Genomic DNA, 23,292 nt, shown 5'->3' on the forward strand with positions numbered 1-23,292 from the left:
TGTCGACAGTACGTGGGAGAGCATGATGCTACCAATGGCCCCACGGGAGGACGATTTCGCCATGTCCGAGAAGCAGCGACAAGCTCGAATTCTGGCAAAGTGCAAGCGTGCTGAGAAGGCACCGTGGAGGGATGCTAAGCCATTGCTTATCGGCGACTGAGTACGAGGGAAGCGAAAGGTATGCCTAGACATTATGGCATCCATCCAAGAACACTCCAGCAATGGTCAACAGGCCGGCACTCATCCTGTCGTAATTCGCAGCCTCGAATCGTGACGTTCCAGCTACTTGGCCAAAGGAGCATACAGCTCATTATCCTGAGTCTGGAATGACTTTGAGCAATACACCAATACCACCCAGATGCGAGGCTGTCCGTATTTTTAAAGTACAGCGGCCATCACCAAACCGATGACCGGCACAAGTCATTCCGACGCCATACGATTTCAAAGTGGAATGTGCCTCGAGCATCGGCACTTTGTTGAAGTAAGCAGGAAGCGGATCGAATACGAAATGGAAGACTCGATAGCGTTTGGAGTACAGTCATACGACCCACAAGCTCTCGAATCAGCATGTAACGATCTAGAAGCACGTGTAGCTGAACAAGAACTTGCTCATATTGAAACATCCCTCTCCACAGTTTGCTTACGACGTGTGGAGAAGCGTCGTGGCACATGCCTCATAGTCCTTCTGTGCTTGTACTTATCGAGGTGAGACCCAGTATCTGGCGAGTGGGGCCGGCAATCGAAGTTGATCAAGTTGCAAAGCTGAAGAGGCCACATATCATACGTGCCTACTTTATGTACGGCAGAGCGAAGGCCCCATTGCCAACATAGTTCCGCTCCACGTGGGTTCGGTATTGAGCTCTCTGCCAATCGGTTATTAGCGGTCGGTTGGACCGAACATTTCTAGTTGTCCGCATTGCCCATTCCAATGTTGTCGGCTTTTCTTCGTTGTGGCAAGGCGGTCTGTAACGTCGCCACCCACGGGTCACGATGTTCGAGCAGTGAATGAGCAGCCCTATCGGCCAAAAACACGAGGTTAGAGAATTCGCTGGTGGTGGATACAGAGTCGAGCTCGGCGACCGGCAAACACGCCATCTGATCGACACGCAGGGAGCGAGGACCGCTCCCGCACACACAAAGCCAAGGAGGGACCAGCTTTGAGCTGGGGGCCAAGACTTCAACTCCACCACCCATACTCGCATCGTGTCAGTTTCTGTCGGCTACTGCAAATGGAATGCATCGACTAGCGGCCACGGCGTCGAAGCAGTCGTGTCTGGCTTGGGCCCGGGAAGTCTCAGCAGCTGCGTGTCTCTGTTGGCCCACCTTTTGCACGGTCGAACGTTTGGGCCAGCTATCTCCATATCGGGAGCACGTTATCAAGGCGCCATTAAGGTACTGTATGAGCCATCATGGTCCGGCCAAGATGCGTGCATTCTTTCATCTCACTCCCACTATCGATCTCTTTTCATCCACCATCGCGCGGGACGGAGCCACTGAAATACTCACGATATCACGTTGTTGACCACAGCATAACGTCGGCGAGATAGTCCAGTTATACAGCATATCAACTGTGTGGGTACGTCACCCATTGCGAGTACTTCTCAGTCAGTATGCATTCCAGACTGACGAAGCTTCTGTAGTCGACTCTGTCAAAATTCAGTCACACATCTACGCCGCATCCTTATCGAAGATAACAGCCGTCACCGCCTTCCAGACCGCAACGCACCCTGCATCCGCTCTGCCCAATAGCGGAAGAAGGCAGTAACATTATCGGAGCAGAGGCTTCGGATGTTGATACAGCCATCGCTCGATTGGTCGATCTATCAAATGCAAACCCAACAGACAGTACTCCATCGACGAAAGGCAGTGCAGACACATGCTCGAATTTCACGGCCGACACTTGGGCTGAAGAGAGGCAGTAGTTACAATGTTTCGCTCAACTCGGGTCAGATAGCCTCCCATGGCAAGGCAGAGCTTGGAAGGAGCGAGACGATCCAGAGTGTAGTGGACGTGGAGGAAGACGAAGGAGGTATGGCAAGCTTCTTGAACTATTGGTGAGCTTTGTCGTGATCGTCGCTATGCTGTGTGACACACTGATCGTTGATCAGCGCTACCTGCGAGCGACAAATTGTTACACCTGGTGCGAGCATACTTTACTGCTCGGAAGCGTACGTCAACCACCTCTGCACAATCCCATGCGCACCCACTAACACCGCCGTCCAGCTGTCGAAGAAAAGATGTCTCGCAGTCGACTTGTACACATGACCTCCATTCGCCAACATCAGCCGCGTTGTCATCGTACTTCGATCATCCCACTCAAGACATCTTACCACAGCGCTCACCAACTATACTCCGGCCACTATCGATGACATTCTCGGATGTGGCCATGGATGAGATATCTTCGTTGCTCGACATCGACAAACACCGTACACAGTGGGATGCCGAGCATGCGCGCGCCTTTGGTCAGTATAGGTGGGATGGGAGAGCTGGTACAACGGCGTCGCAACCACGGTCAAGACCAGACAGATCCTCCACAGCCACGGACTCATCAGACCTGCCTTCTTTAGTACATTCACCAAGCTCCTCAGTAGCCTCGACAGCCTCGATGGCACCTACTCGACCCCGTCCATCTCGGCACAACAAGTCATACTCGGCATGCACGACACCTGCTGTCGACTTGGTAACACCGTACCAAAATCCCGATCCTCCGCCCAACCCTTCCAGCATGAAGAGTTCTGCGAGCACCGTCACTTCATACCGCGTTGCTGAGGGGAGTGATATCTCCTACGAGAAGCAGACTGCCACTCGTCGGATCTCGGAAGCGGAGGGTAGTTTGAAGCAATTATTCAGTCATGATGCTATGAAAGCACCGCCAAGGGACGCGAGCCAGCTCGCTGGGTTGGATTGAGACGGCGGCGCACTTCCTCGTTCGAGCATTGATCTTCCCTTGGCGTGTGATCTCAGAGGATATGGTTCAGGGTCAGCGTGGTGTACGGTGTTCTCATGTGACGCAGCCATGACCACGCAAAGACAGATCTCATTCAGGCTCGTGGTCTTTGCAATACTTCGCTCTATAGACATGTGCATCGCGCCAGGCCTATTCGAACTCCGTCTAGGCGCGAGACGCTTGAATCTCATCCGCATCTACATGGATATTGCTCATCTTACTTGTCTTCAAATCGGCTGTCCTTGAGTTTTCGTATTGTGGTTCAATAGCATCCATACCACTAGGATCTATCGCACTCGTTCGAACCTCCAGAGAGATTGGGCGGGAGGGGCGTTTGCGATCGACCATGTTCCTCCATGGTCTATACAATAGAACAGATAGAAGCCCAAATACGAGAAACGAGCCACAGATGGCGCCTCCGATGATGTCGTAATGGTCACCCGCAGTCTGTACACCATCCCAGAAGGAATTGTGAAGGCCGGGCTTGACGCTGAGAATCAGGTTTAGGAGTTGAAGAACGCCAATGACGATGGCAACCACCACCGTGATGGCGGTCAGCACACACTGGTAATATAAGATGGCGATAGGATCTCGAGCGAGCTTGGCGGAAGTGTAGACGCTCATCATGTTCGCACCGTCAAAAGTATCCAGAAAGCACATTCCCGCTGTGAATAAAAATGGAAAGATCAGGATGAGCCAGATTGACGTACCCTGAGCAGCCTCGATAGAAGAGATACCAAGCAAGGCAATCTCAGACGACGTATCGAACCCTAGTCCAAACATGACGCCCAGTGGGTACATCTTCCACGGCCTGTCGACGATCTTGAACATCTTGCGAAGCAATAACATCATGCATCCACCACCCTCGAAGGTGAAATTGATAGCTTCTTCGCCAACTGGTGCCTCGATGGCTTGGCGAAGCTGCTCGATGAGCTTGTGGAGAATGTATGCGTTCATGATGCCCAGCAGGATCAAAAACCCAGCTGACACCGAGGAGCCAATGATGCCTCCGATATCAGAGAAGGCACCGAAGCGGTCTGAGATGGCTGCAGAACTTGCCGCGACGACGATAGAGGTAATGATGACGATCGTCGAGTGCCCGAGGGAGAAGAAAGTACCGACAGTCACAGGTCGCTGACCAGATGCCATGAGTCTTCTCGTCATCAAGTCGATGGCAGAGATATGGTCGGCGTCGAGTGCATGTCGAAGGCCTAAGGTCCAGGCTAGCACAGCCGTTGCGGCCAGTGAGGTATGGAAGGCCAGCACGATGGCACATACGATCCAGACGACGATGTTGACTATGGCGAGTAAAATGACAATCGCCAATGCCTTACCCGGCAAGCTTCTGAGTAGTGGTATGCGGGCATGATAATGCTCTGCTTTTGCTCTAAGTTTTGGTATCAGTCGTCTATCATCTGCTGTAGCGTCCATGTCGGTTCTTGTTCCGGAGCGTAGATACTGCTGGATGATACTCAAGTAGCACAACAATGTAGCTTTTTCATTCTTGTGCATTGTGATGCCAAATGGTGGGGGTGCTGCGGGGTCGTGCGTCGCCCATCCACTGATAAGAGTGGCGTGCTCATCGATATGCTCCAAGACACAGGCTCGCATTTGTGCCACCGAAGCCAAAGCTGTTGCTTATTGCAAGATCAACTGCGTGTTGTTGAGCCGTTTTGGGCACATAGTTGCAGTCGAAGTCCTCCGAAGTGTTCTCCAGGTTCAGGGTAGGAGGCAGCACGTTCTACGATAGTCAGCGATATGTAGTCTTGCTTTTGTGTTTCATACTTACACGGTGTATAGCAAGAGTAGTAAAAAGCGCCTCGACCGCTCCTGCTGCGCCAAGTAGATGACCTATTGCGCCTTTCGTACTACTGACATTGATCTGAGATGCTGAGCTCTTACCATCCGGGCCAAGAAGTAATCTTTTGATGGCTCTGTTTTCAGCAGCGTCCCCTAGCACAGTCGAAGTAGCATGAGCATTGATGTAGTCGACATCAGCAGGTTTAGCTTGAGCGTGACGAAGGGCGTGACGCATAGCGAGGAAGGCACCTTCTCCATCTTCCCTGGGCGCAGTCATATGATACGCATCGGATGAAAGGCCGTAGCCCCTGATCTCTGCATATATGTTGGCCTTGCGAGCTTTTGCATGTTCGAGTTCCTGTATAGTGTGAGTTGCATTCAATGTCTGCAGGCGGTCTGCCATACCTCAAGCACCATGATACCAGCACCTTCGCCAATCACAAAGCCAGCCCTGTTTGTATCAAAGGGTCTTGAAGAAGCAGACGGTTTATCGTTCCAGGCTGTCGCCAGGCTACGTGCTCTAGCAAAGCCTGCGATGGCCAAAGGATGAATGCAAGACTCCGCTCCTCCTGCTACCATGACATCTGCATCGCCGAAAGCAATAAGCCGTGAGGCATCGCCGATAGCGTGTACACCGGTCGTGCATGCTGTAGTTGCCGCATGGTTAGGTCCCTTGAAGCCATAGCGTATCGAGACATGTCCAGCGGCAAGGTTGATCAGCAGCCTTGGCACGAACAGCGGAGATACCTTTCGATAACCACCATGACTGAAAGCTACAGACGTATTGTATGCCTCATCAAGATTGCCTATACCGGATCCAATGGTCACGCCCGTAGCTTCCAGATCCGCTTGCGCCGTAGGATGCCACCCAGCGTCTTCAAGGGCCTCGTGAGCAGACGCTATAGCATACTGTGCAAATAGCGCCATCTGTCGTTCTTCACTTGCTGGCAACCAGTCTTTGGCTTGCCAGCGGCCATCACTACGACTTCCTAATGGTACGAGTCCGGCAACTTGACTAGGCAGGGAGGTGAAATCGGTGCCGAGCTTGGTCGTGGAGACGATGCCATCACCAGATTCCAGTAGTCGGCGCCATGTCGTCTTGACGCCAGCACCCAATGGTGTTATTGCGCCAAGGCCGGTGATAACCACCCTGCGCATCAAGAGTTGGTTGGGGAACGTCGATGAAAGTTCGTTTCGTTAATATCAACACGATAGAAAGTAGATGCAGCTCACGCGTCGATATCAGCCCTACGACTCGCACAGACCACTGATTTTTGCAAGGCACGGTAGAGCCAGAGCACTCTTTTCTCTCACACAATCCATCTAATTGCTTGTGCCATCAAACTATCGTGGCGACATGGAACTACCAAAGCTGATGCACAAAAACGCCCTGAGATGAAAACAGCCATCGACAGATACGGACACTTGTCAGCGTAAGCAATGCTGCAAGCCCTCCTCACTTGACATTGTCCATTAGAGCCCCCAGCATTACGGCGATGTGATGTCGACTCTGGCTGCATATACTCCTGCTGATGGTCCATAAATCTGGGGACTTGGCGAAATCATATCAAATGCTCCTACCAGAGAATTTCACGGCGTCAAACCATCGGGTCAGCAAATTGGTTGATGGACACATGGGCAACAATGCTCACATCATTGCCGATCAACCATCATGGCCCGATTGTGGACACGATGGGCATTGCAACGAATTCAGAGACGATCCCTTGGAAGTACCAGAGACAGGGCACTACGCCTGCGCCGTTTGTCCTGGCATGTTTCGGTGGGAGCGCGCAGTTTACCAGCATTGTCCAGCTGCCCATGCTATATCACCCAGACGTGACCAATGACTTGGCCGCGCCATCGGTTCTTCCAGGCGAGAGCTCCAGTGATGCGAATGCAGCTATAATGTTCAGCAGCCACGCCTGGCAGCGCCTCTGCGGGGCAAGCGAGCTGACTGCTGAGTCCGAAATATCAGCACTAGATTGTATATCTTGCAGCTACACCAATGCCCTTATTGGCCACAAACATATTCCAGAAGGCCAGCTGAGCTAGCCCCGTAAGCATAAACACTGCTCAGGCTGGTCGGCAGTATAGCATCTGACAGCCGGAATCCGCCAATGTGCAGCCACCATAGCTGACAGGTTGCACAGCCAGGACAATGGTGTGCAAGCTGCGGTAAGGACGCAATGTTCGCGACTTCCCTCTCTCGCGACTTCCAATTCGCATCGCCTTGATCACCTATTGTTTCACGGTCTTCTTGGCTCTATCATACCTCAGTGTGCTACAGCATTTATCATAGGTTCTACAAGGGCTAGTGACAGTCGTACTGGAGTGACGTGGATCTTTGGTATCATGGACAGTCCTCCTCCAAGGTTTTCAGAGACTGGTGGACCTCGATTCATCGAACACATGTAGGTGAACTGCGAGTCACCCGAAAATGAAGTGGTTTTTTTGCTCATTAGCACTTAGACACAACTCGCCACCATATCAGCCATATCAAAATTACAATACTGACGTTCCGAGCCCACAGTATGGACCGGTGGATGGAGACAAACAAATGGGTCATCGACTGTCTAATAAAGAGCGGCCTACCCCACCCGAGATAATGTCTCCTGGGCTGCAATCAGTATGGGCTGGAGAGGGAGAAAAGGAAGTCGCTTGGCCAGGACAAGAGCCACAGCCACATCAGTATGAAAGACCTGCACCATCGACAGAGGGAAGAAAAGTGTGCGGCATTCCGAGAAAGTCATTTTACGTCCTGATTGCGCTAGTCTGCGCTCTCGCGGTAGGCCTAGGAGTGGGCTTAGGTGTTGGGCTTGGCACGAAGAAGCCATCGTGCGTAAAATCACTGACTCTGTCTTAGATCTACGCTAATAGATTCTCCAGATCGGCCAGTGTATCAGGTACAGCGACCGCCACCTCCACCACATCCTCGGCTACAAGCGCAACATCGACACCAACGCCTGTCACGAATTCGCAATACTCAATCGGTGGCGCTATTGACCCGTCTTACTACAGCACCACTGGAGCTTTCAATGGCTCGGGGATCGCCTTGGCCTCGCAGTCATTCGCTAAGCAGCTACAGACGAGCACAGAAGGCAGTCTAGTCATGTACTTCCAGCATCACTCGGGCCAGATTCGTTGGCAGCAATTAAGCTCAAATGGGCAATGGTTGGGCGGCTCTGCTTCTGAAGTCGTGGCTTCGGACGCGAAGAACAGCACCCCTCTGTCAGCGGTAGCATATACCTCCAATGGCTCGAGCATATGGCATATCTTCTGTACGAGATTAGATCAACCGATCGTGGGATTATGTGCCTTTACACTGTGCTGACATATACCACAGATATTGACACCGACAACCGCATCCGCCAACGAAGCAACAGCAATACAACGAATGTCTGGGTCGATGGCCCCATCAACCTTTCGAACTTGACAGCCAACAGCGCCGATCAAGTAGGCATGCAAGCATGCTGGTACGGTAGCGACTATGGGGATGTAGACTACACCCATACCCCTCTCCCCGGCCAGAACGGAGATGTCACGTACTCCACGGACGACGTAGGGATGCATGTTTGGTACGCGAGCGACGACACCACGTTCCAACAACTTGGCTGGCGGGAAGGGGATACTCAATGGACATTCCAACAGAGCTGGACGAATCTGCAGGGACATGCTGGAGTGGGATGCTATAGCTGGGGCCCCGGCACGACCACATATGTGATGTTTGTCGACCTAAATAATACCGTCAATATCTACTGGAAAGACACGAATACGAACGATACTTCTACCCGGTCGCATCCAATAAATAAATGGACAAACAGCTCCATCAGCATTCCGGACGTCAATCCTTCCACGAGTTTGGGCTACACGAACTACTTCTACGCCCAATCCGCAGCGACGAACTTGATAATGGGGTATAACATCTCGTGGGCAGCGGAGAATACCACGATAGTCGGCAAAGACACTTTCACGGTCCAGGGCGAACCCGGTCTGCCTGGGACACATATGAGCGTCTCGGCCTTGCCAAACACGAGCGGAGGCAACGATTTGGTTGTCTTCTATCAGACGAATGGAAGCGATATCAGTGAGTTCACGAGGGACTTGGTGGCGGGACAGTGGACGAGTGTGGATATTCCTGTTCCGCAGAGTTGAGACTCCGCAAAAGTGCATTCGATCGGCGTAGGCGTTGTCCGGCTTCCATGAGTACCACGATGTGGACGAAACCGATGATATTCTGTTTTGAATGTACTATGATACTTGCTGTAACACGACCAAACGCTTATGATGCCTTGCATCATTTTACTTGTGGGCTGAGAGGAGAGTCAAGACCATGATAGTAGTTCTTGTCCCTGCTGTCTGTCTGCTTCGCTATCGCACTATGATACACGGCCGAAGCGACCCTTAATGACCCGGCACTCGTAGGCAACAGCAGCGCGATCGCATGAGAAGTGAGCGCCACCCTTCCCATGCGCTTAAGACGCCTCGCTCCTTCGCTCGCGCGCTGTTAAGACAAGTAACGTTCGCGCCTTCAGCGAACGGCCAGAAGCAAGCAAATCAGCTCCGCCAATCACACAATTCTCAACGCGGGAGTCAACGATGATACCCATCCAACTCGTCCTCATACCTCACACTCGCCTTCCTCTCCTTCCGCCCCTTCTTACTCGACCCACCACTCCCATGCCCACCACCTTCACCTCCTCCATCCTCCTCCCCATCCCTAGACATACGCTTGCCCAACGAACTCCCACTCCCACCACCACCACCACCACCACCACCAGACCGCCGCGATTGCTCCTTGGCGACCCGCTCAGCAGTCCTCTTCTCCCGCTCCTCAGCATACGGATCATTGGAGCCCGGAGTCGGCAGACCAGGGGCCGAGGAATCCGTCGTGCTGGACCGACGATCATGATGTCCGCCACCACGACGACCAGAAGGCGGTGGCATGGCGGCAGATTTGTTGTTGTTCGTAGTGGAACCCTTGATCTTGAACCCCACTTCGTCGCTCTCGGGCTCAATGACAGATTTCATCCCGCTTTCTCTCCTACTACTACCGTTCCGAGCGCCGTTCTCGCGGGAATGACGATGCGAGGACCCCTCCTCTCGACGCGAGGAGTGTTTGCGCGACCGACTACTGTCTTCATCGTCATATCTTCCACTCCCCCCACCACGATCGCTCTTGCTTTTCCGCCTCGAGCCAGCATCTTCGCCAGCCACAGCCTTCTCCGGCGACCTCGAGCGCGACCGATGACGTCTCTTACGCCCGTCACGATCACGATGAGATTTCGATTCGCGCCTATCACCTTCATCATCCCTCGATTCATCTCTCGATCTGCCATCGCCGCGACGACTGGACCGATCGCCTTCCTCGTCATCGTCGTACTTGCTCTCCCGGTCACGCTTATCCTTACGTCGACGCTCCCTCTCCTTGTCCTTGCGATGCCGACGTTGCTCTTCAGTCTCGTACTCATCGTCCCCATCTCGATGCCTATGACGCCGAGAACTACGATGCTTGTCCCTCGATCTCGAGCGCGAGCGTGAGCGATGATCGTACTCCGTCTCACGATAGTCTTTCTCATCCTTCGCCGCGACCGACGGTGTCTGTCTCGCCTGTGCTTGTTGCGCAGCCAGAGCCGCGGCTTGCTGTTGCTGTTGTTGTTGTTGTTGTTGTTGTTGTTGCCTCGCAGCGAAGAATCCCGTGTTAGGTCGACCCTCACGCATAGCTTTAGGACCTGACGGCGCATTGACAGGAGGCGCGGGTGTGGGAGTGAGGTCTGTTGCCTCGCTTTGCATAGCATTGAAGCCTCCTCGACCACCTCTGAAGCCACCTCGGCCGCGGAAGGAATTACCACGACCACGAGGGCCGAACGTGGAATTTTGGTTGTAGTTCTGCTGGTTTTCGTAGGCTTGGTCCTGGTGAGAGGCGTCCATGCCATTCAACGACATCGATTCGTCGGCGTACCCATTCTGCTGCAATGACGCATCGCCATTGGCTTGTTCTTCTGGCGCACCAACCTGAGCTGTACCTGGCGTAAACTTGTCAATCATTTGTCAAAGAAGCATCACGGTACGCAAACTTACCCTGGTCATCTTCTCCGACCTCCGCAGAGTGCTCATTCTGCTCTTCTCCATTCATTTTCGGCTCGTCAGTCTCGGCAGCTGTCTCGTTAGTGTTAGCTGTATCATTAGTAGTAGTATCGGGGCCCTTCTCCGTCGTGTCTTGGTCACGTGGTGTCTTCGTGGCGTCGACGCTTCCACCGTCCATTGGCTCATAGCTAGGCGAACCACGACGGCCACCAGAAGTCACACTCTGCTCAGACATGTCCGCAGTAGGTTGTTGTTGATTCATCATATTCGGGTTCTGCTGTTGGCCGTACTGCTGCTGCTGGTTGAAGTTCTGGTTCTGGTTCTGGTTCTGGTTCTGGTTCTGGAAACCATACCCACCTCGGCCACCACGATTGAAGCCGCCATTAAAGCCTCGACCACGGTTATTGAAACCGCGACCATAAGGGCGGCCGCCAAAACCACGATCATTACGAAACGATTGGTTCATCTGGTTCTGGTTTCCGTAGTTTTGGTTGTTATACCCATTCGGGCCATTGAAGCCATTGTTGGGTCCACCACCGTTGTAGCCACCGCCGCCATTCATCATGCCTGGATTGAAGCCACCCATGCCGTTGCCCATACCCATACCCATATTCATCATGCCACCCATGCCCATCCCTCCAAAACCAGCATTGAACATCATCGATGGATCCATCATATTGGACATTCCTGACGAAGCACGTCTCAGCCAATGTGATCGTTTGTGAGGACGGAAGAGAGATCGGAACTTACCCATCATGTTTGGCATCATGCCACCGAAACCACCCATGGCCATCGGGGTCATCATGTTGAAGCTGCCCATACTGTTGAAATTGTTCATGCCGCCGTTTGCGAAGCCGTTCTGCTGACTCTGCTGGTCATAGTTCTCGTAACCATTCTGTTGCTGGTCGCCTTGCTCCTGTAGGTTCTCCGCGAGCTGCTCCTGACTTACCATCTGCTGTTGCGGGTTCGGGTCGTTGACGGCTGGATCTTGCTTCGCTGGCTCCTGCTCTTGCTGATGCTGACGTTCATCGTAATCGGTCTTGATCTTCACGTCATCATCTTCGTCATACTCCGACTCTTCCTCGTCGCCGTTCGCATCTGGCTCGACGGCGGCCGCGGCGATTTCAAGTTCGGGAGCCTGTTCTCGGTTAGCACATGAACCAAGCTGGCTGACAGCCCATACATACTTCTGCACCAGTAGCCACCTCACCCTGTGCACTCGATGGCCGCTCCAAAGCAGGGAGTTCGGAGATCTCAGCTGCCCCAGTAGTGGCGGACGTTTCTATCGATTGCACGACTGGCGTAGTGACCGGAGGTGCTGCGGCCTTCTCCCTCTTCTTGAGCTCGGTCTTGATGAACGCGTTAATGGTCACGCGGAGGGACTTGTTGGGGGTACATGCGCTACCATCGATGGGTGTGTGTCCGCAAACGGGGCAGGTGTCGCCTAATTCGAGCGAGCCTACATAATTATCAGCGACGGTTTCAGTGACGTTGAGAGCTTGCGCTGTACAACACTCACATGGTCCGCAGACGTTTTGCTCGCAGCATGGAGTCTTCACGCCTTCAATACAGAGCTTGTTGCAGTTGCAGCACCGTAGCTTTGCCGGCACTTCATCAAGTTCAAGGGAGCTACCACGGGTCAGTACGGAGGATTAGGTGAGTATGGTTGAAGCGAAGTTACTTCCTCATCTCCACCGCAGTCTCGCCGAGGGAGGCCATGTCGGCGTGCGCGATGCTTGATCGTTCGTGCGTATGCTGGAAAGAGCTACCAGGAGCAATATGTTTGCGCTGCTTATATGTTCAGTGGGCCGCGTTCGCCATCCGTGATTGATAGTTACCGTCGCCCTATCTCTCGGAAGTCTCCCCCCGGCCTCGCTAGGAGTTGTGGTCGTGCCGCGAAAGTGTCAAGCTGCGTATGATTTGTCGCGTGCCATCGTTTCCAATTGATCGTGAAGCTTGCCTGAGTCGCGCTTGCCAGAGATAAATCCAATAAGGTTCGGCAGCAGCCGCATACCCGTAGCTCGCAACGCACGCTAAGTTATTCGCCGCCCAGGTACGACCGCCATGGAATGATTTTTGAGGTCACAAGGTGAATGAGCTCGACACTCTTTCACTCCTCTACTTGACAATAGCACAACGAAGCATGCAAGTCACAGAAGTAGTGGAAGAACCATGACACTCGCTCACCCTCTGCCTGTTCAAATCAAGAAACAATGGACAGATGCGGTCTAGCCGATTTGACTTCTGCCAATGGCATTTGACCTCATCGTCCATTCACTTACATCAACCTTGTACTACTTGCCATTGTGCCTTCTCGTTGTATATATCAGCGCTCTCAATTCGGGCGTCGCAAACATGATACTCAGTCAGATTGCCTGGGTCGACTGCTTTGCTTTTCTAATATTCCTCGCGCCACAACTACTCATCCACGCCGGAATCATTGAGACGTTGTCGTGTGCTCTCAAAGCATTGCCACATCTACGTATGCCTACCACATCTCAGGCCCAAAAGCTGATAAACACAATCACTGACACCGACCCAGTCTTCGTGCTACCCATACAACTCATCCGAGAACGCTACCTCACCCCGCGCTACCAACGCTCCCGCTTCGTCCAAAACGCCACTCTCTTCCAAGACGTCGTAATCCGCTGCGTCCGCTACGCCTTCGCCAAGATCCCCGCCACAATAGGAAAAGTCTTCTTCTCCAAACCCGTCGCCCTCCCCTTTTTCCGTTTCCGCATGCTTCGCCACGGCTACACCAAATCCCCCGTCTACTGGCGCGAAGTCCATCGCCCTGCGGACCAACTCCAAGGCCTCTACATGATCCATGATGCCTCCCACCGGCCGGATATCGTGGTCTACTATTGTCATGGCGGAGGGTTCAGTATGGGAAGTGCATACTTTTATATGGAATTCCTGCTCGCGTGGGTGAGTTTGCTCAAGGACGCTGGGTATGAGAATCCGGCGCTATTCGCGCTGGAGTATACGCTTGTCCCTGAAGCGACTTATCCGACGCAAGTGCAGCAGGTGCTAGCGGGGTACAAGTACTGTCTTTCCATCGCCAGCGATCCGAGTCGGATCTGCGTGAGTGGCGACTCGGCGGGCGCGACGCTTATCCTGAGTTTACTGCTTGTGTTGGATAAGTACTCCGGTATGAGGGGCAAACTACCTGGGGTGGCGATACCAATATCTCCTTGGAGCATAATCCTTAGCGAGAACAACAAGAATACTGCCTCCGACTACCTGGACCAAGACAGCTTGAATCTTTACGGAAGCCAGTACATCGGCTCCAAAGCCTCCGGCACCGACCCTCTCGTCTCACCGGGCCTGTGTGCAGATATGGCATGGTGGCGACGAGCCTCCCCAACCCTAGGCTGGTTCTTCGTGTACGGAGCGGAGGAAGTCTTTGCGCCTGATGCGCGGGACTTGATATCTCGATTACGCGATGGCGGGATCCCGGTGGAGGTGCTGGAGGAGAAGGGATGGATCCATGCTTGGCCGGTCGTCAAGTTGTTTTTGTCTAATGGGCAGGCGGAACGGCAGGGCGGGTTGAGGGCTATGATTGAGTTTACCAGGAAGAGGATTGAGCCTGCGAAGGCGAGGTAGGGTAATTGTGAGAGTGAGCGGTTGTATAGATAAGTTTTGAATCTGGTTTAATATGATCGCAAGATCTATATATTCATCTATAACACAATCACAGCCATGATCGCAGCCATGATCGCAGCCATGACCGCGGACATACCGAACATGGACCACTTCTCATCCGTACTGCTTGAGTTCGTTGTCCCGCTAGCACTGGCTCCAGTAGCACTAGAAGGATTCGCTGCTCCTGGACCAGTCTGACTTCCAGACACCCTATTGGTTGTCGGCAGATCAGACAAGCTCGTACTACTACCGTTACTAGTCGTCGCAGATCCAGCAGACCCAGCAGAACCAGTATTACTATGACCACTGAGGCTCGCAGCAGAAGCCGTAACGCCATCCACAAGCACGACTCCACCAGTTGCGACGGACACTGAGTGACCAGAAATCGTAGCCGCAGGTCCTCCTTCTGAGAGAGTGATATCCGCTAGGATAGCCACGCCGGGCGAGCTCGTAGGTCTAGTGACTGTGGCAGTTTGAGAGCCGAAAGCAATGACTTGGGATAGAGATGCTGAGGCTGGGTCCTGGATAGCGGATATTGTGCTGCCTTGCTGATTGATCGGCGCATGAGCGCCGCCTGCCCCAATAGCTTGGCTCACTCCGCCAGCAGCTGGATCATTGGCCACTTGGCTTTGTCGTGCTTGAGCATCGTCGCCGAGTATGGACATGACTGCACTCGCAGGTCCTTGAGAAGCTTGGCCAGGATCCTGCGGGCGAGAAGCTTGTTGCACAGCATCTTGCTGAGAGGATCCACCGAGTATCGATACCAGCACACCGGCCGCGCTTTCTTTGTTAGGCGAGGGCGAAGAAGTTGTACCAGGGTCTGCAGATCCGCCTCCAGAAACGATAAGCTTGGTGCCTGTCACAGCGATGGCGGGTGAGTATGCCGTTACAGGGCTCGCAGAGTCTTCTCCCGGCACCGATAGCTTTGTCCCAGTCACGGCAATTATTGGTGACGGGGCAAGGATAATGGTCGTGGAACTCTCAGAATCACTGCCGGGCCCGACGAGCTTGGTCTGCGTCGAGGCTACTTGCGGGTACGCCGCTGTCACAACGCTCATAGACGTCGAGCTCGTGGTCGGCGAAGGCTGCGTCGGTGTTGTGGGCCCAACCGCGGTCTCCTGTGGATTTAGCTTGACAGGTCCTGAGGCGGTAACACCGGGATCTTCTGATGTCGTTGTCGTCGCTGGAGCATGTGCGGGTGTGGTCACTCCGTCGATCTCGCTCTGCTGAGTCAGTGCTACCGGTCTGAAGCGGGAGTCAGCACCATGATGTTCACTGCTCTTTAGGCGGTACTCACGGATCCCAAACACCAAGCGGATGGATTATGCAACCTTTACCCCAAATACTCGAGATCGCCGGCATCATAGTATCTGGTACCATCACCTGCGGATGATAGTCCGGCCAGATCGTCAAGCCCTCGGTGCCATTCTGGCGCATGTAATTGTTGGAAGCTTCTTGCAGACCAGCAAAGTATGCATCAGCTGGCACAGCTTGATAACAGTCGTCGCGCTCCCAGTCTGGTGTACCAGACGTGTTGCTTGTGTTCGAGGCACACCTGTAGTTCAAATCGGCATAGTTGAATGAGTAGTGCGAAAAAAGTGCGTGGTATCCTCGCACCGTGAAAACCTCGTCTGGATTGACTGCAACGATAGTATCGGTCGTCGCTCCACAGTCGTCTTGCCTTTGCAGACCTCCGAAGCTCAGAGCTACTGTCGGTGATGTTATGGTGATCCCGGCTGTCACGAAACTACTCGGGGGCCCAGTGGGTGTTTTGGTGATGGTCTCTGCACTTTTGTTACAGAGATCACCAGTCCCAGGCACAGTCGTGACCGGCCAGTACAGTAATCGTGCACTTGCCGCCACGATTTGGCAGTCCGTACATGTAGTAGCAGACGTCGTGGTGGCGGTATTGGTTTCGCATAGTGGGGGGTTGTCATAGTAGCCATCGGTTTGAGCTGCTGCGGAGCTAAGGGAGGTACTGTAGGAGTTCCACAGTAGACTGCAGTCCCTTGTACCGATATAGCACGACGGCGACGGGCTGGTATAATCGGTTGCAGCCACTGAGTATGTGACCGGATATGTCGTCGCTGATGTTACTACCCTTGAGCTAGCATTCGAGATCGTGGCCTTGCCCACGACTCTTGGATATCCATCGCATAGGCTGGTCAGACTGGTAGCGTGGGATGAAGGTGGTGCTGGTGCCGTTGTATAGGTGTACTCAAATGTTGTCGTGTTTGTTACGTTGTAGTAGTGGTCGTTGCCATATGCGGATGAAGCACTACTATATGAATATGAAGCAGCATTGCAGCTTGACGCGTAGTCGAAGCCCGTGCTCGTAGCGACTGGTAAGGGTGTCGAGGTGGTATCTAATGTCTCTGTTGCTCCTCCAAGACCCGAAACGATATAAGAGCCTACATTGACCTCCGAAGTCAAAGTGGTGCTTGTCGTGCTAAAGTTCAGGAACTCTGCTGTGCCTGGAGAAGCAGATACTAGCAATATGGCAATTTGTCCAATCAATGGCGGTGGCAGATCGAAAAGCCGCATATTGATTGCAGCACAAAGAGCCGTGAGTGCTCGATTGCCTTAAGGGGGCTTGACGGAATGAAGTGCATGTTGTTGTTCTCTTCAGCTAACTAGCCGGCATGAAGGCCTCGTATTACTGTGCAAAGTATGCCGGCAGTGCCAACCTGAAAGATCACATTAGCAGCGTGGCTAGCACAAATATCAAACAGGCACCAAAGGCCACCACCCAATGATCTGACGCCAAATTGCATGGAACGTCTCAATATAGATCACTCGAAGCGAATGCGCAGAGCATCTGGGAACAAACGCACGCTACGTTTTATGCCAAGGAGCTTGTATGCGATGTGTCGGGCAAAGTCATCGATTTGGTATTGCAGGAGCTACGTGTGAGGCCAAGCGAGAAGGATTCCAGCGCACGGATGGCGATTTGATCCTTCGGCATTCTTGCGGCTGATGGTAGATATCATCACAACATTTACCGTCCATCTATCGCAGGACTGCAGAGCAGACACGGAACGCACACTGCTCGCTCCATCGCCAGACCAAATGATGAAGCCGCTACCATGTACAGCGAACCAAGCACAGCGCCCTCGTCTTCAGTATGCGTCTCATCTTTGCACCGCTATCACCAGCGTGACCACATAGTGCGAGGTCATGCTCCTCAATGCATATAATCGGACTCATAATGCATTCGCGCCATTATCATGTTCCATCGTAGCCGATTCAGTTCGTCTGATCGTGCCTTCGATGCAGCATTCTACGCAGCAATTTCCAACGCCTTGGTCTTCTCATGATCAGCAGAATCCGGTGTGAGCAGACCGCTCTTGGCGACACCGTCCACCATCCGGTCTCCTACACCGGCATTCGAGATTCGGTCGGCGAGAGCTTCCGGCGAGAGCTCGTCGGCGCTATCTGAGTCTGATTCTGAACTTGACTCCGCGGCTTTCAGCACATTCAGACCTTTGATCTTGCTATTCAGCAACTGCTCGAAGTACGTTGATGCTTGCTGTACAGCCTGCTCAAGATTCGTGCGATGGTCGATTAGATAGCCTTGCACTTCTGCTGGTGTGAAGGAGTCCTCTTCGACGGTTGCCACAAATTCCTTCGCAAGCTTGGCCACAGTTGCCTCATCTTGCGGTATCTCACCATCAAGCAGTTCGTCAGCCGTTTTGCAGAAAATTTGCGTGAACAGCTTCACCGAAGTTTCCTTCGAAGCGCAGTCGAAATGTATCTTCTGGTCGATGCGGCCACGCCGGATCAACGCTTCGTCAAGAGTCTCCGGATGGTTCGTCGTCATGATCAAAATACGGCCCTCTGCAGCGCGTACACCATCGATCACGTTCAGAAGACCACTCAAGGTAATCCCATCCAGCTCCCCCGTCTGCATGTTACCGAAAGGGTCCATCATCGGCATCATGGGTGGTCTCTTCGACGGTGCCGCCATTTTCTCTCGCTTTACACCCGCACTGTCGATGTCTTCGAGCAGTACCATGCACTTCTGTGGTAGCATCGAGAAAAGATTGTCCAGCTTCGAATCGTTCAGCGACATAGACGACAGACTAGCCATGTAAACATTCAGGTCGAAGTGGCCAGCAAGTGCAGTAGCCAGGCTCGTTTTGCCCGTGCCCGGAGGACCGAAGAACAGGTAGCCTCGACGCCAGGGTATCCCTCGATTGTTGTAGTAGCGTCGAGTCTTGGGATGGAGATATGCCTCCACGTCCTGCACCAGAGCTTCTTTGAGACCTTTCTGCAATGTCACCGCGTCCAAGGTTCTAGCTACGCGCGAAACACCAACGTCCCAACCGCGAGCATCTGGCCACGGCCTGAAGATCGTCGTCTTGTTTTCCCGAGCTGCTGCAGTCTCGGCTTCGATATGCTCGAGGAAGTCTTTGATAGGCTGCACGCCGTTCCACAACGATCGAACAGAAATCAGTATGGACTCTTCCCTCCTTGACGGTGGCGGCAACATCGGGTCGACCATCATATGCCTGCCGAGTTTGGACTCTGCTTGTGTCCGCTCAACAGTCATACGGTAGCCTCTGAAGTTGAATGCATAGGTCCCGATCGCTGGTAAGTAAGACATTGACAAATCAGAATCTTCCGAGTCTTCGACAGGAATCTTCACCTTGGAGCGTTTGTTCTTGATCTTGAACTGACGACCCATTTGGTCGACGGCGAACTGTGGAGGATCGATACGTGGGACTACCGCCAGACTACGTACATGGTTCTGCGGCACGTTCTCCAGCATCCATTGCAGAACTTGCTGATGAAGTTGATGGTCGCTAGGGACCACGATGGATGCATAGACGCAGCTCGCCAGGTAATTCTTCGCCGCATCGTATCCGCGACAGAGGAAGTCGTATCTCCAGCAAGCTGCTGCCAGCATCGCCCACGGCACAACTAGTGTGATGAGAGTATTGAGACGTGGTCCTGTGGGAACGGTTAGCTGATGATCGATGGCTGTCCTGTTTCACACATGCCTGTTTCTTTGATCGCAGTAAGGAAATTGGATGCCACTATCTCCGGCGACTCAGTCCCCATAGCTACACTCGTTCGCCACAGCACATCTTGCATCGCCCGCAGCCTGCCAACACCAGAGGTGGCGAGGCCGGCACCAGGCGTGGAGAGTTCCGCCATGTTGACCCTACATGAATGGTTTGAAATGTGGTATTGTGTACGGCAGAGGTATGTGTAGGAAGAATAATCAAAAGAGGTTGATACTTGCGGTGTTTCCACTGTAGCCTCGCATGCACTGTGCTTGAAAGTGCATGAGAGGTGGTGGCTGAACCGGTGAAAGCGTCAGGCCACACTCAGCAGGCTGCAGGCTGCAGCTTCGCCCCACTACTCATCAGGCAACGAGGACATGTGACTCGAAGGCGACCAAACAAAGAGCTTCGAAAAAGCTTGCAGCTACTGCATGAGGTTTCTTATATGTCTTGTTTGTGTTGTTCAGCTATATACTCACTCAGCAAGCCGTTGCGCACTCACAGGCCACGATCATGCTCTATACAGCTCATATCTAAGCAAAGATACCAGTGATCTGAGCAAGACCGTAGTTGAGCGGGTTGTTGAATCGCAAACCCTTGTCCAAACTGCTAATCTTCTCGATCTCACTCTTCTCCAGATCGAAGCTGCAGACATCCAAGTTCTGCGCAAGACGGTCCGGGTTGTTGGACTTCGGAATGACAGCTACGCCACGCTGGGTCGCCCATCGGAGGAGAACCTGGCCGGCGCTCTTGTTGTGCTTCTTGGCGATAGCCTGAACATCTTGCTGGTCGAACAGAAGAGGTGTGTCCTTGGCAGAAGTCATGTCCAACTCGACGAATGATGCTGGGCCGAAAGAGGAGTAAGCGGTGACGGTAAGCTTGAGCTCCTCAGCAATGGCAAGGAGGTCCTTCTGGACGAGGTATGGGTGGTGCTCGATCTGGAGGCACTGGGGCATGGTCTTTGCGTAGCGCTGGAGGTCGAGGAGGAGAGCACCGTTGTAGTTGGAGATGCCGATGGCCTTGATCAGACCCTCGTTGTACAGCTCTTCCATAGCGGCGTAGGTCTCAGACAGGGGAGTCTTGCTGACCTCGACCTTGTCGGCCTCGCTGGTCCAGCTTGGTGGGTATTTGACTGAGGGGTCGACGTACTTGAGCGCGATTGGGAAGTGGATGACGTAGAGGTCGAAGTAGTCGATGCCGTAATCTTGCAGTTGCTTCTTGCAGATAGGCTTCACACGCTCGCGGTCGTGGAAAGAGTTCCAAAGCTTAGAGACGATGAACAGCTCCTCACGCTTCACAAGCTTTTCGTCAATGGCCTTCTTGATACCCTGGCCAACCTCTTGCTCGTTGCCATAATCGCAGGCGCCATCGAACAGCCTGTAGCCAGTCTTGATGGCGTTGTAGACGGTATCGGCGCAAGTGGCGTTGTCAACCTTCCAGAGGCCGAAGCCTACAAGAGGCATCTACCAATTTCGTCAATTTCTGATCTACATTTAACTCTCGTTTGAAACAAACTAACCTCCTTGCCATTGTTAAGCTTGACGGAAGGTGCAGAAGGCATCGCGTATGTTCTGATGAGTTGTGGTTGTCTGGCGAATACAGGTTTGGGCAAAGCAGCTCGTGCAGTAAAAGTCGACTGTCGAAACAAAAAAGTAGTTCTAAGCCGCACATCAACGTCAGGACAGGAAAGCCTATCTATATAGCGTTCTCGGCGTGCATCCAGGAACGAAGACACTTGTGCTGCACGATGGGCCTCCACTTACCTAGCGAATGGTTTGAGCAAACTCATGACCGCGCCTTCAATAGATTGGGCCGTCTCGGCACCAACGACACAGATACAGAAATTTCATGCGTCGTCCATTCTGCCGGCAGCCTGGCACCTTTAAACATGTTGCAAGGACGGCCCCTGGCACGTCAACATTGGAGTCGATTGGTGAGGGGTCGCGATTTGGTGGGGGTCGCATTCAGGCGCTGGTGAGCTTGTTCGATCGCATCTTGACGTTCAAGTGGAGTCGGAGGTTCCCGGAGAGGGACCGGCGGCTGAAAGAAGCGGCCGGATAAAATCGTGAGAAAGTGGGCAAGTCAGACAAACCGTGCAAGGCATGTCTTCGAGGCAGATCGGGTTTCCTTTGCTGCGAGGCTGGTGCGTGATTGTATGCGATCGGCGTAGGCTGTGATCGGCTGACTACGCCCGTTCTTGCAACGGGAAGTGAAGCACCGTGGCGGCAAGGCTGCATGTAGAATAGACACATGGAGCTCGTGGAAGCTTGCAGGTGATGTGGGCTGTTTCACTGGGAGGGTGGACGATAAGACTGCAGTAGCATCGAATTGAAAGGGCATGGCTCCGTAGGCTGTTCTGGACATGACCTTGCACAAAGTCATAGGCTCGCTGCAGGACGAGAGCGCCTGTGCCAGAATTCGCCCGCAATAATGTTACCAGCTGTGCCCAGAAGACGGAAAGGGTAAGCTTGGCTATGATAGCCTATAGAACGACTATCGGTCGAAGGGCAAGAGCGAACACATATTGGCAACCATATATTCTCACCGCCATATGTTACAGGGGTACATGCTGCAGCACCAGACCAAGTCTTTCTTTCCCTGCCACCCAAACGCCGTGCTTTGTGCCAATCGTTGAGACGACTGCTCGAACGCTATGAAGAAAATCGCTTCGTGAATTTCGCGATGACTTCGAGCGGGATTAGCATTGATGTTTCAAAGCAGTGGTAAACGACGGTCTTGACTTACTGTGCAACATAACCACACTGATGATGAAACCGATGGACAACACCATAACCACAAAAGGGTCAACTTTCAAGCCTGGCGACTCATCCGTGTATAGCCCTATATCGTATGTCAGCCAACGCTCCCATCTACGCGGGACGTGCATCATCATGTGAGCTTTGACGTACTCAACATAGTGCTGCTGCTTCCGCCTGCGCCAGCTGCTCGCGTGCTCGAGGGCCTAGCATTGGCAACCTTGTCCGCTCGATCCGCAGCAGCTCTTCTCCTAATCGCAGTCGCGGGACCTCCTGGTGGTTTTGGCGAGGAAGGACGGCCGGTTGTGGTCGCGGTGGACGAGGGAGTGTTGACAGGGGAGGATGGGCGAGGAGAAGACTGTGGTGTTCATGTTAGCATGTGTCCGAGGGTTGGCTGTGGCTCCGCCGAAGAATGTGGATCATGAGGTAGACATCACTTCTACGCCAGACGCCGCTCGTGGGATCATGTGTGATGTCTTCTCTCCATGTTCTAGTCATTGTCAAGAGAGCGAACCTACCATGGTGGAAGATGACGACAGTATTGCCGTCCAGAAATCGGTGATTGTGGCCGCGAATCGTCTCTTGTGCTTATTAGACTATTCGAGAAGATTCAATGGACACAGTCGGAGATGTGATGCTGGATTCGTCGATGTACCATAATTTGGCACGTACGAGACAGGACAGGTGTAGCTCGATGCCCCGGATTTCACCTTTATCCGCGCCGAAATGGTCTGTGTGGGGAAATACACGTGACAGTCAGGTACTGAGCCACAGCCACGGGGCTATGAGTTAACATCCAGGGCCATGTGGAAGAGTGAAACAATGCTTTCAACCTATCCCGAGTACCTAAGCCATGCCCGAAGTCGCGACAAATTACGCAGCATGGTATAATGCAGAAGCACGATCACCAATATGCCCATTCCCATCCCATGCCCAACATGAACCCGCAGACCCAACCCAGACCGTTGCAAACCTCAAAAAATGAACCCGTATGAACGCAGATCCGAAGCCTGATGTGAAAAGCAAACTCAAGCAGATAACCGCATGAACG

General features: G+C 53.1%; 10 protein-coding genes across 10 annotated transcripts; 3 read left to right on the top strand and 7 right to left on the bottom strand.

The window, feature by feature from the left end:
* Nucleotides 1-2,605: 2,605 nt before the first annotated feature.
* On the top strand, nucleotides 2,606-2,908 carry LTS14_007197 (uncharacterized protein; the record flags this gene model as incomplete). Its single annotated transcript, XM_064839889.1, has 1 exon — nucleotides 2,606-2,908. One exon carries the CDS (start codon nucleotides 2,606-2,608, stop codon nucleotides 2,906-2,908), a length of 303 nt encoding a protein of 100 aa, XP_064692648.1.
* Nucleotides 2,909-3,112: 204 nt separating this feature from the next.
* LTS14_007198 (uncharacterized protein) lies at nucleotides 3,113-4,378 on the bottom strand (the record flags this gene model as incomplete). Its single annotated transcript, XM_064839890.1, has 1 exon — nucleotides 3,113-4,378. The coding sequence occupies one exon, from the start codon at nucleotides 4,376-4,378 to the stop codon at nucleotides 3,113-3,115; it is 1,266 nt and encodes a 421-aa protein (XP_064692649.1).
* Nucleotides 4,379-4,526: 148 nt separating this feature from the next.
* On the bottom strand, nucleotides 4,527-5,905 carry CEM1 (Mitochondrial beta-keto-acyl synthase; the record flags this gene model as incomplete). Its single annotated transcript, XM_064839891.1, has 3 exons — nucleotides 4,527-4,688; nucleotides 4,737-5,105; nucleotides 5,153-5,905. 3 exons carry the CDS (start codon nucleotides 5,903-5,905, stop codon nucleotides 4,527-4,529), a joined length of 1,284 nt encoding a protein of 427 aa, XP_064692650.1.
* A 1,194-nt stretch (nucleotides 5,906-7,099) lies between these two features.
* Nucleotides 7,100-8,899, top strand: LTS14_007200 (uncharacterized protein; the record flags this gene model as incomplete). The annotated part of the gene is made up of 4 exons (XM_064839892.1): nucleotides 7,100-7,158; nucleotides 7,217-7,582; nucleotides 7,634-8,025; nucleotides 8,091-8,899. The coding sequence occupies 4 exons, from the start codon at nucleotides 7,100-7,102 to the stop codon at nucleotides 8,897-8,899; spliced, it is 1,626 nt and encodes a 541-aa protein (XP_064692651.1).
* A 438-nt stretch (nucleotides 8,900-9,337) lies between these two features.
* LTS14_007201 (uncharacterized protein) lies at nucleotides 9,338-12,550 on the bottom strand (the record flags this gene model as incomplete). Its single annotated transcript, XM_064839893.1, has 5 exons — nucleotides 9,338-10,770; nucleotides 10,826-11,969; nucleotides 12,019-12,290; nucleotides 12,351-12,460; nucleotides 12,513-12,550. 5 exons carry the CDS (start codon nucleotides 12,548-12,550, stop codon nucleotides 9,338-9,340), a joined length of 2,997 nt encoding a protein of 998 aa, XP_064692652.1.
* Nucleotides 12,551-13,186: 636 nt separating this feature from the next.
* On the top strand, nucleotides 13,187-14,437 carry LTS14_007202 (uncharacterized protein; the record flags this gene model as incomplete). The annotated part of the gene is made up of 2 exons (XM_064839894.1): nucleotides 13,187-13,313; nucleotides 13,374-14,437. The coding sequence occupies 2 exons, from the start codon at nucleotides 13,187-13,189 to the stop codon at nucleotides 14,435-14,437; spliced, it is 1,191 nt and encodes a 396-aa protein (XP_064692653.1).
* A 77-nt stretch (nucleotides 14,438-14,514) lies between these two features.
* Nucleotides 14,515-17,020, bottom strand: LTS14_007203 (uncharacterized protein; the record flags this gene model as incomplete). The annotated part of the gene is made up of 2 exons (XM_064839895.1): nucleotides 14,515-15,721; nucleotides 15,774-17,020. The coding sequence occupies 2 exons, from the start codon at nucleotides 17,018-17,020 to the stop codon at nucleotides 14,515-14,517; spliced, it is 2,454 nt and encodes an 817-aa protein (XP_064692654.1).
* Nucleotides 17,021-17,756: 736 nt separating this feature from the next.
* LTS14_007204 (uncharacterized protein) lies at nucleotides 17,757-19,636 on the bottom strand (the record flags this gene model as incomplete). Its single annotated transcript, XM_064839896.1, is given in 2 exon segments — nucleotides 17,757-19,464; nucleotides 19,476-19,636. 2 exon segments carry the CDS (start codon nucleotides 19,634-19,636, stop codon nucleotides 17,757-17,759), a joined length of 1,869 nt encoding a protein of 622 aa, XP_064692655.1.
* A 382-nt stretch (nucleotides 19,637-20,018) lies between these two features.
* On the bottom strand, nucleotides 20,019-21,046 carry xyl1 (D-xylose reductase; the record flags this gene model as incomplete). The annotated part of the gene is made up of 2 exons (XM_064839897.1): nucleotides 20,019-20,948; nucleotides 21,005-21,046. The coding sequence occupies 2 exons, from the start codon at nucleotides 21,044-21,046 to the stop codon at nucleotides 20,019-20,021; spliced, it is 972 nt and encodes a 323-aa protein (XP_064692656.1).
* A 1,090-nt stretch (nucleotides 21,047-22,136) lies between these two features.
* Nucleotides 22,137-22,762, bottom strand: SBH1 (Arf guanine nucleotide exchange factor sbh1; the record flags this gene model as incomplete). Its single annotated transcript, XM_064839898.1, has 4 exons — nucleotides 22,137-22,171; nucleotides 22,231-22,326; nucleotides 22,395-22,599; nucleotides 22,760-22,762. The coding sequence occupies 4 exons, from the start codon at nucleotides 22,760-22,762 to the stop codon at nucleotides 22,137-22,139; spliced, it is 339 nt and encodes a 112-aa protein (XP_064692657.1).
* Nucleotides 22,763-23,292: the final 530 nt, after the last annotated feature.

The sequence above is a fragment of the Recurvomyces mirabilis genome (genome assembly GCF_035927965.1).
Source record: "Recurvomyces mirabilis strain CCFEE 5264 chromosome Unknown scaffold_19, whole genome shotgun sequence".
In the NCBI taxonomy this organism is placed as follows: Eukaryota; Fungi; Ascomycota; class Dothideomycetes; order Mycosphaerellales; family Teratosphaeriaceae; genus Recurvomyces; species Recurvomyces mirabilis.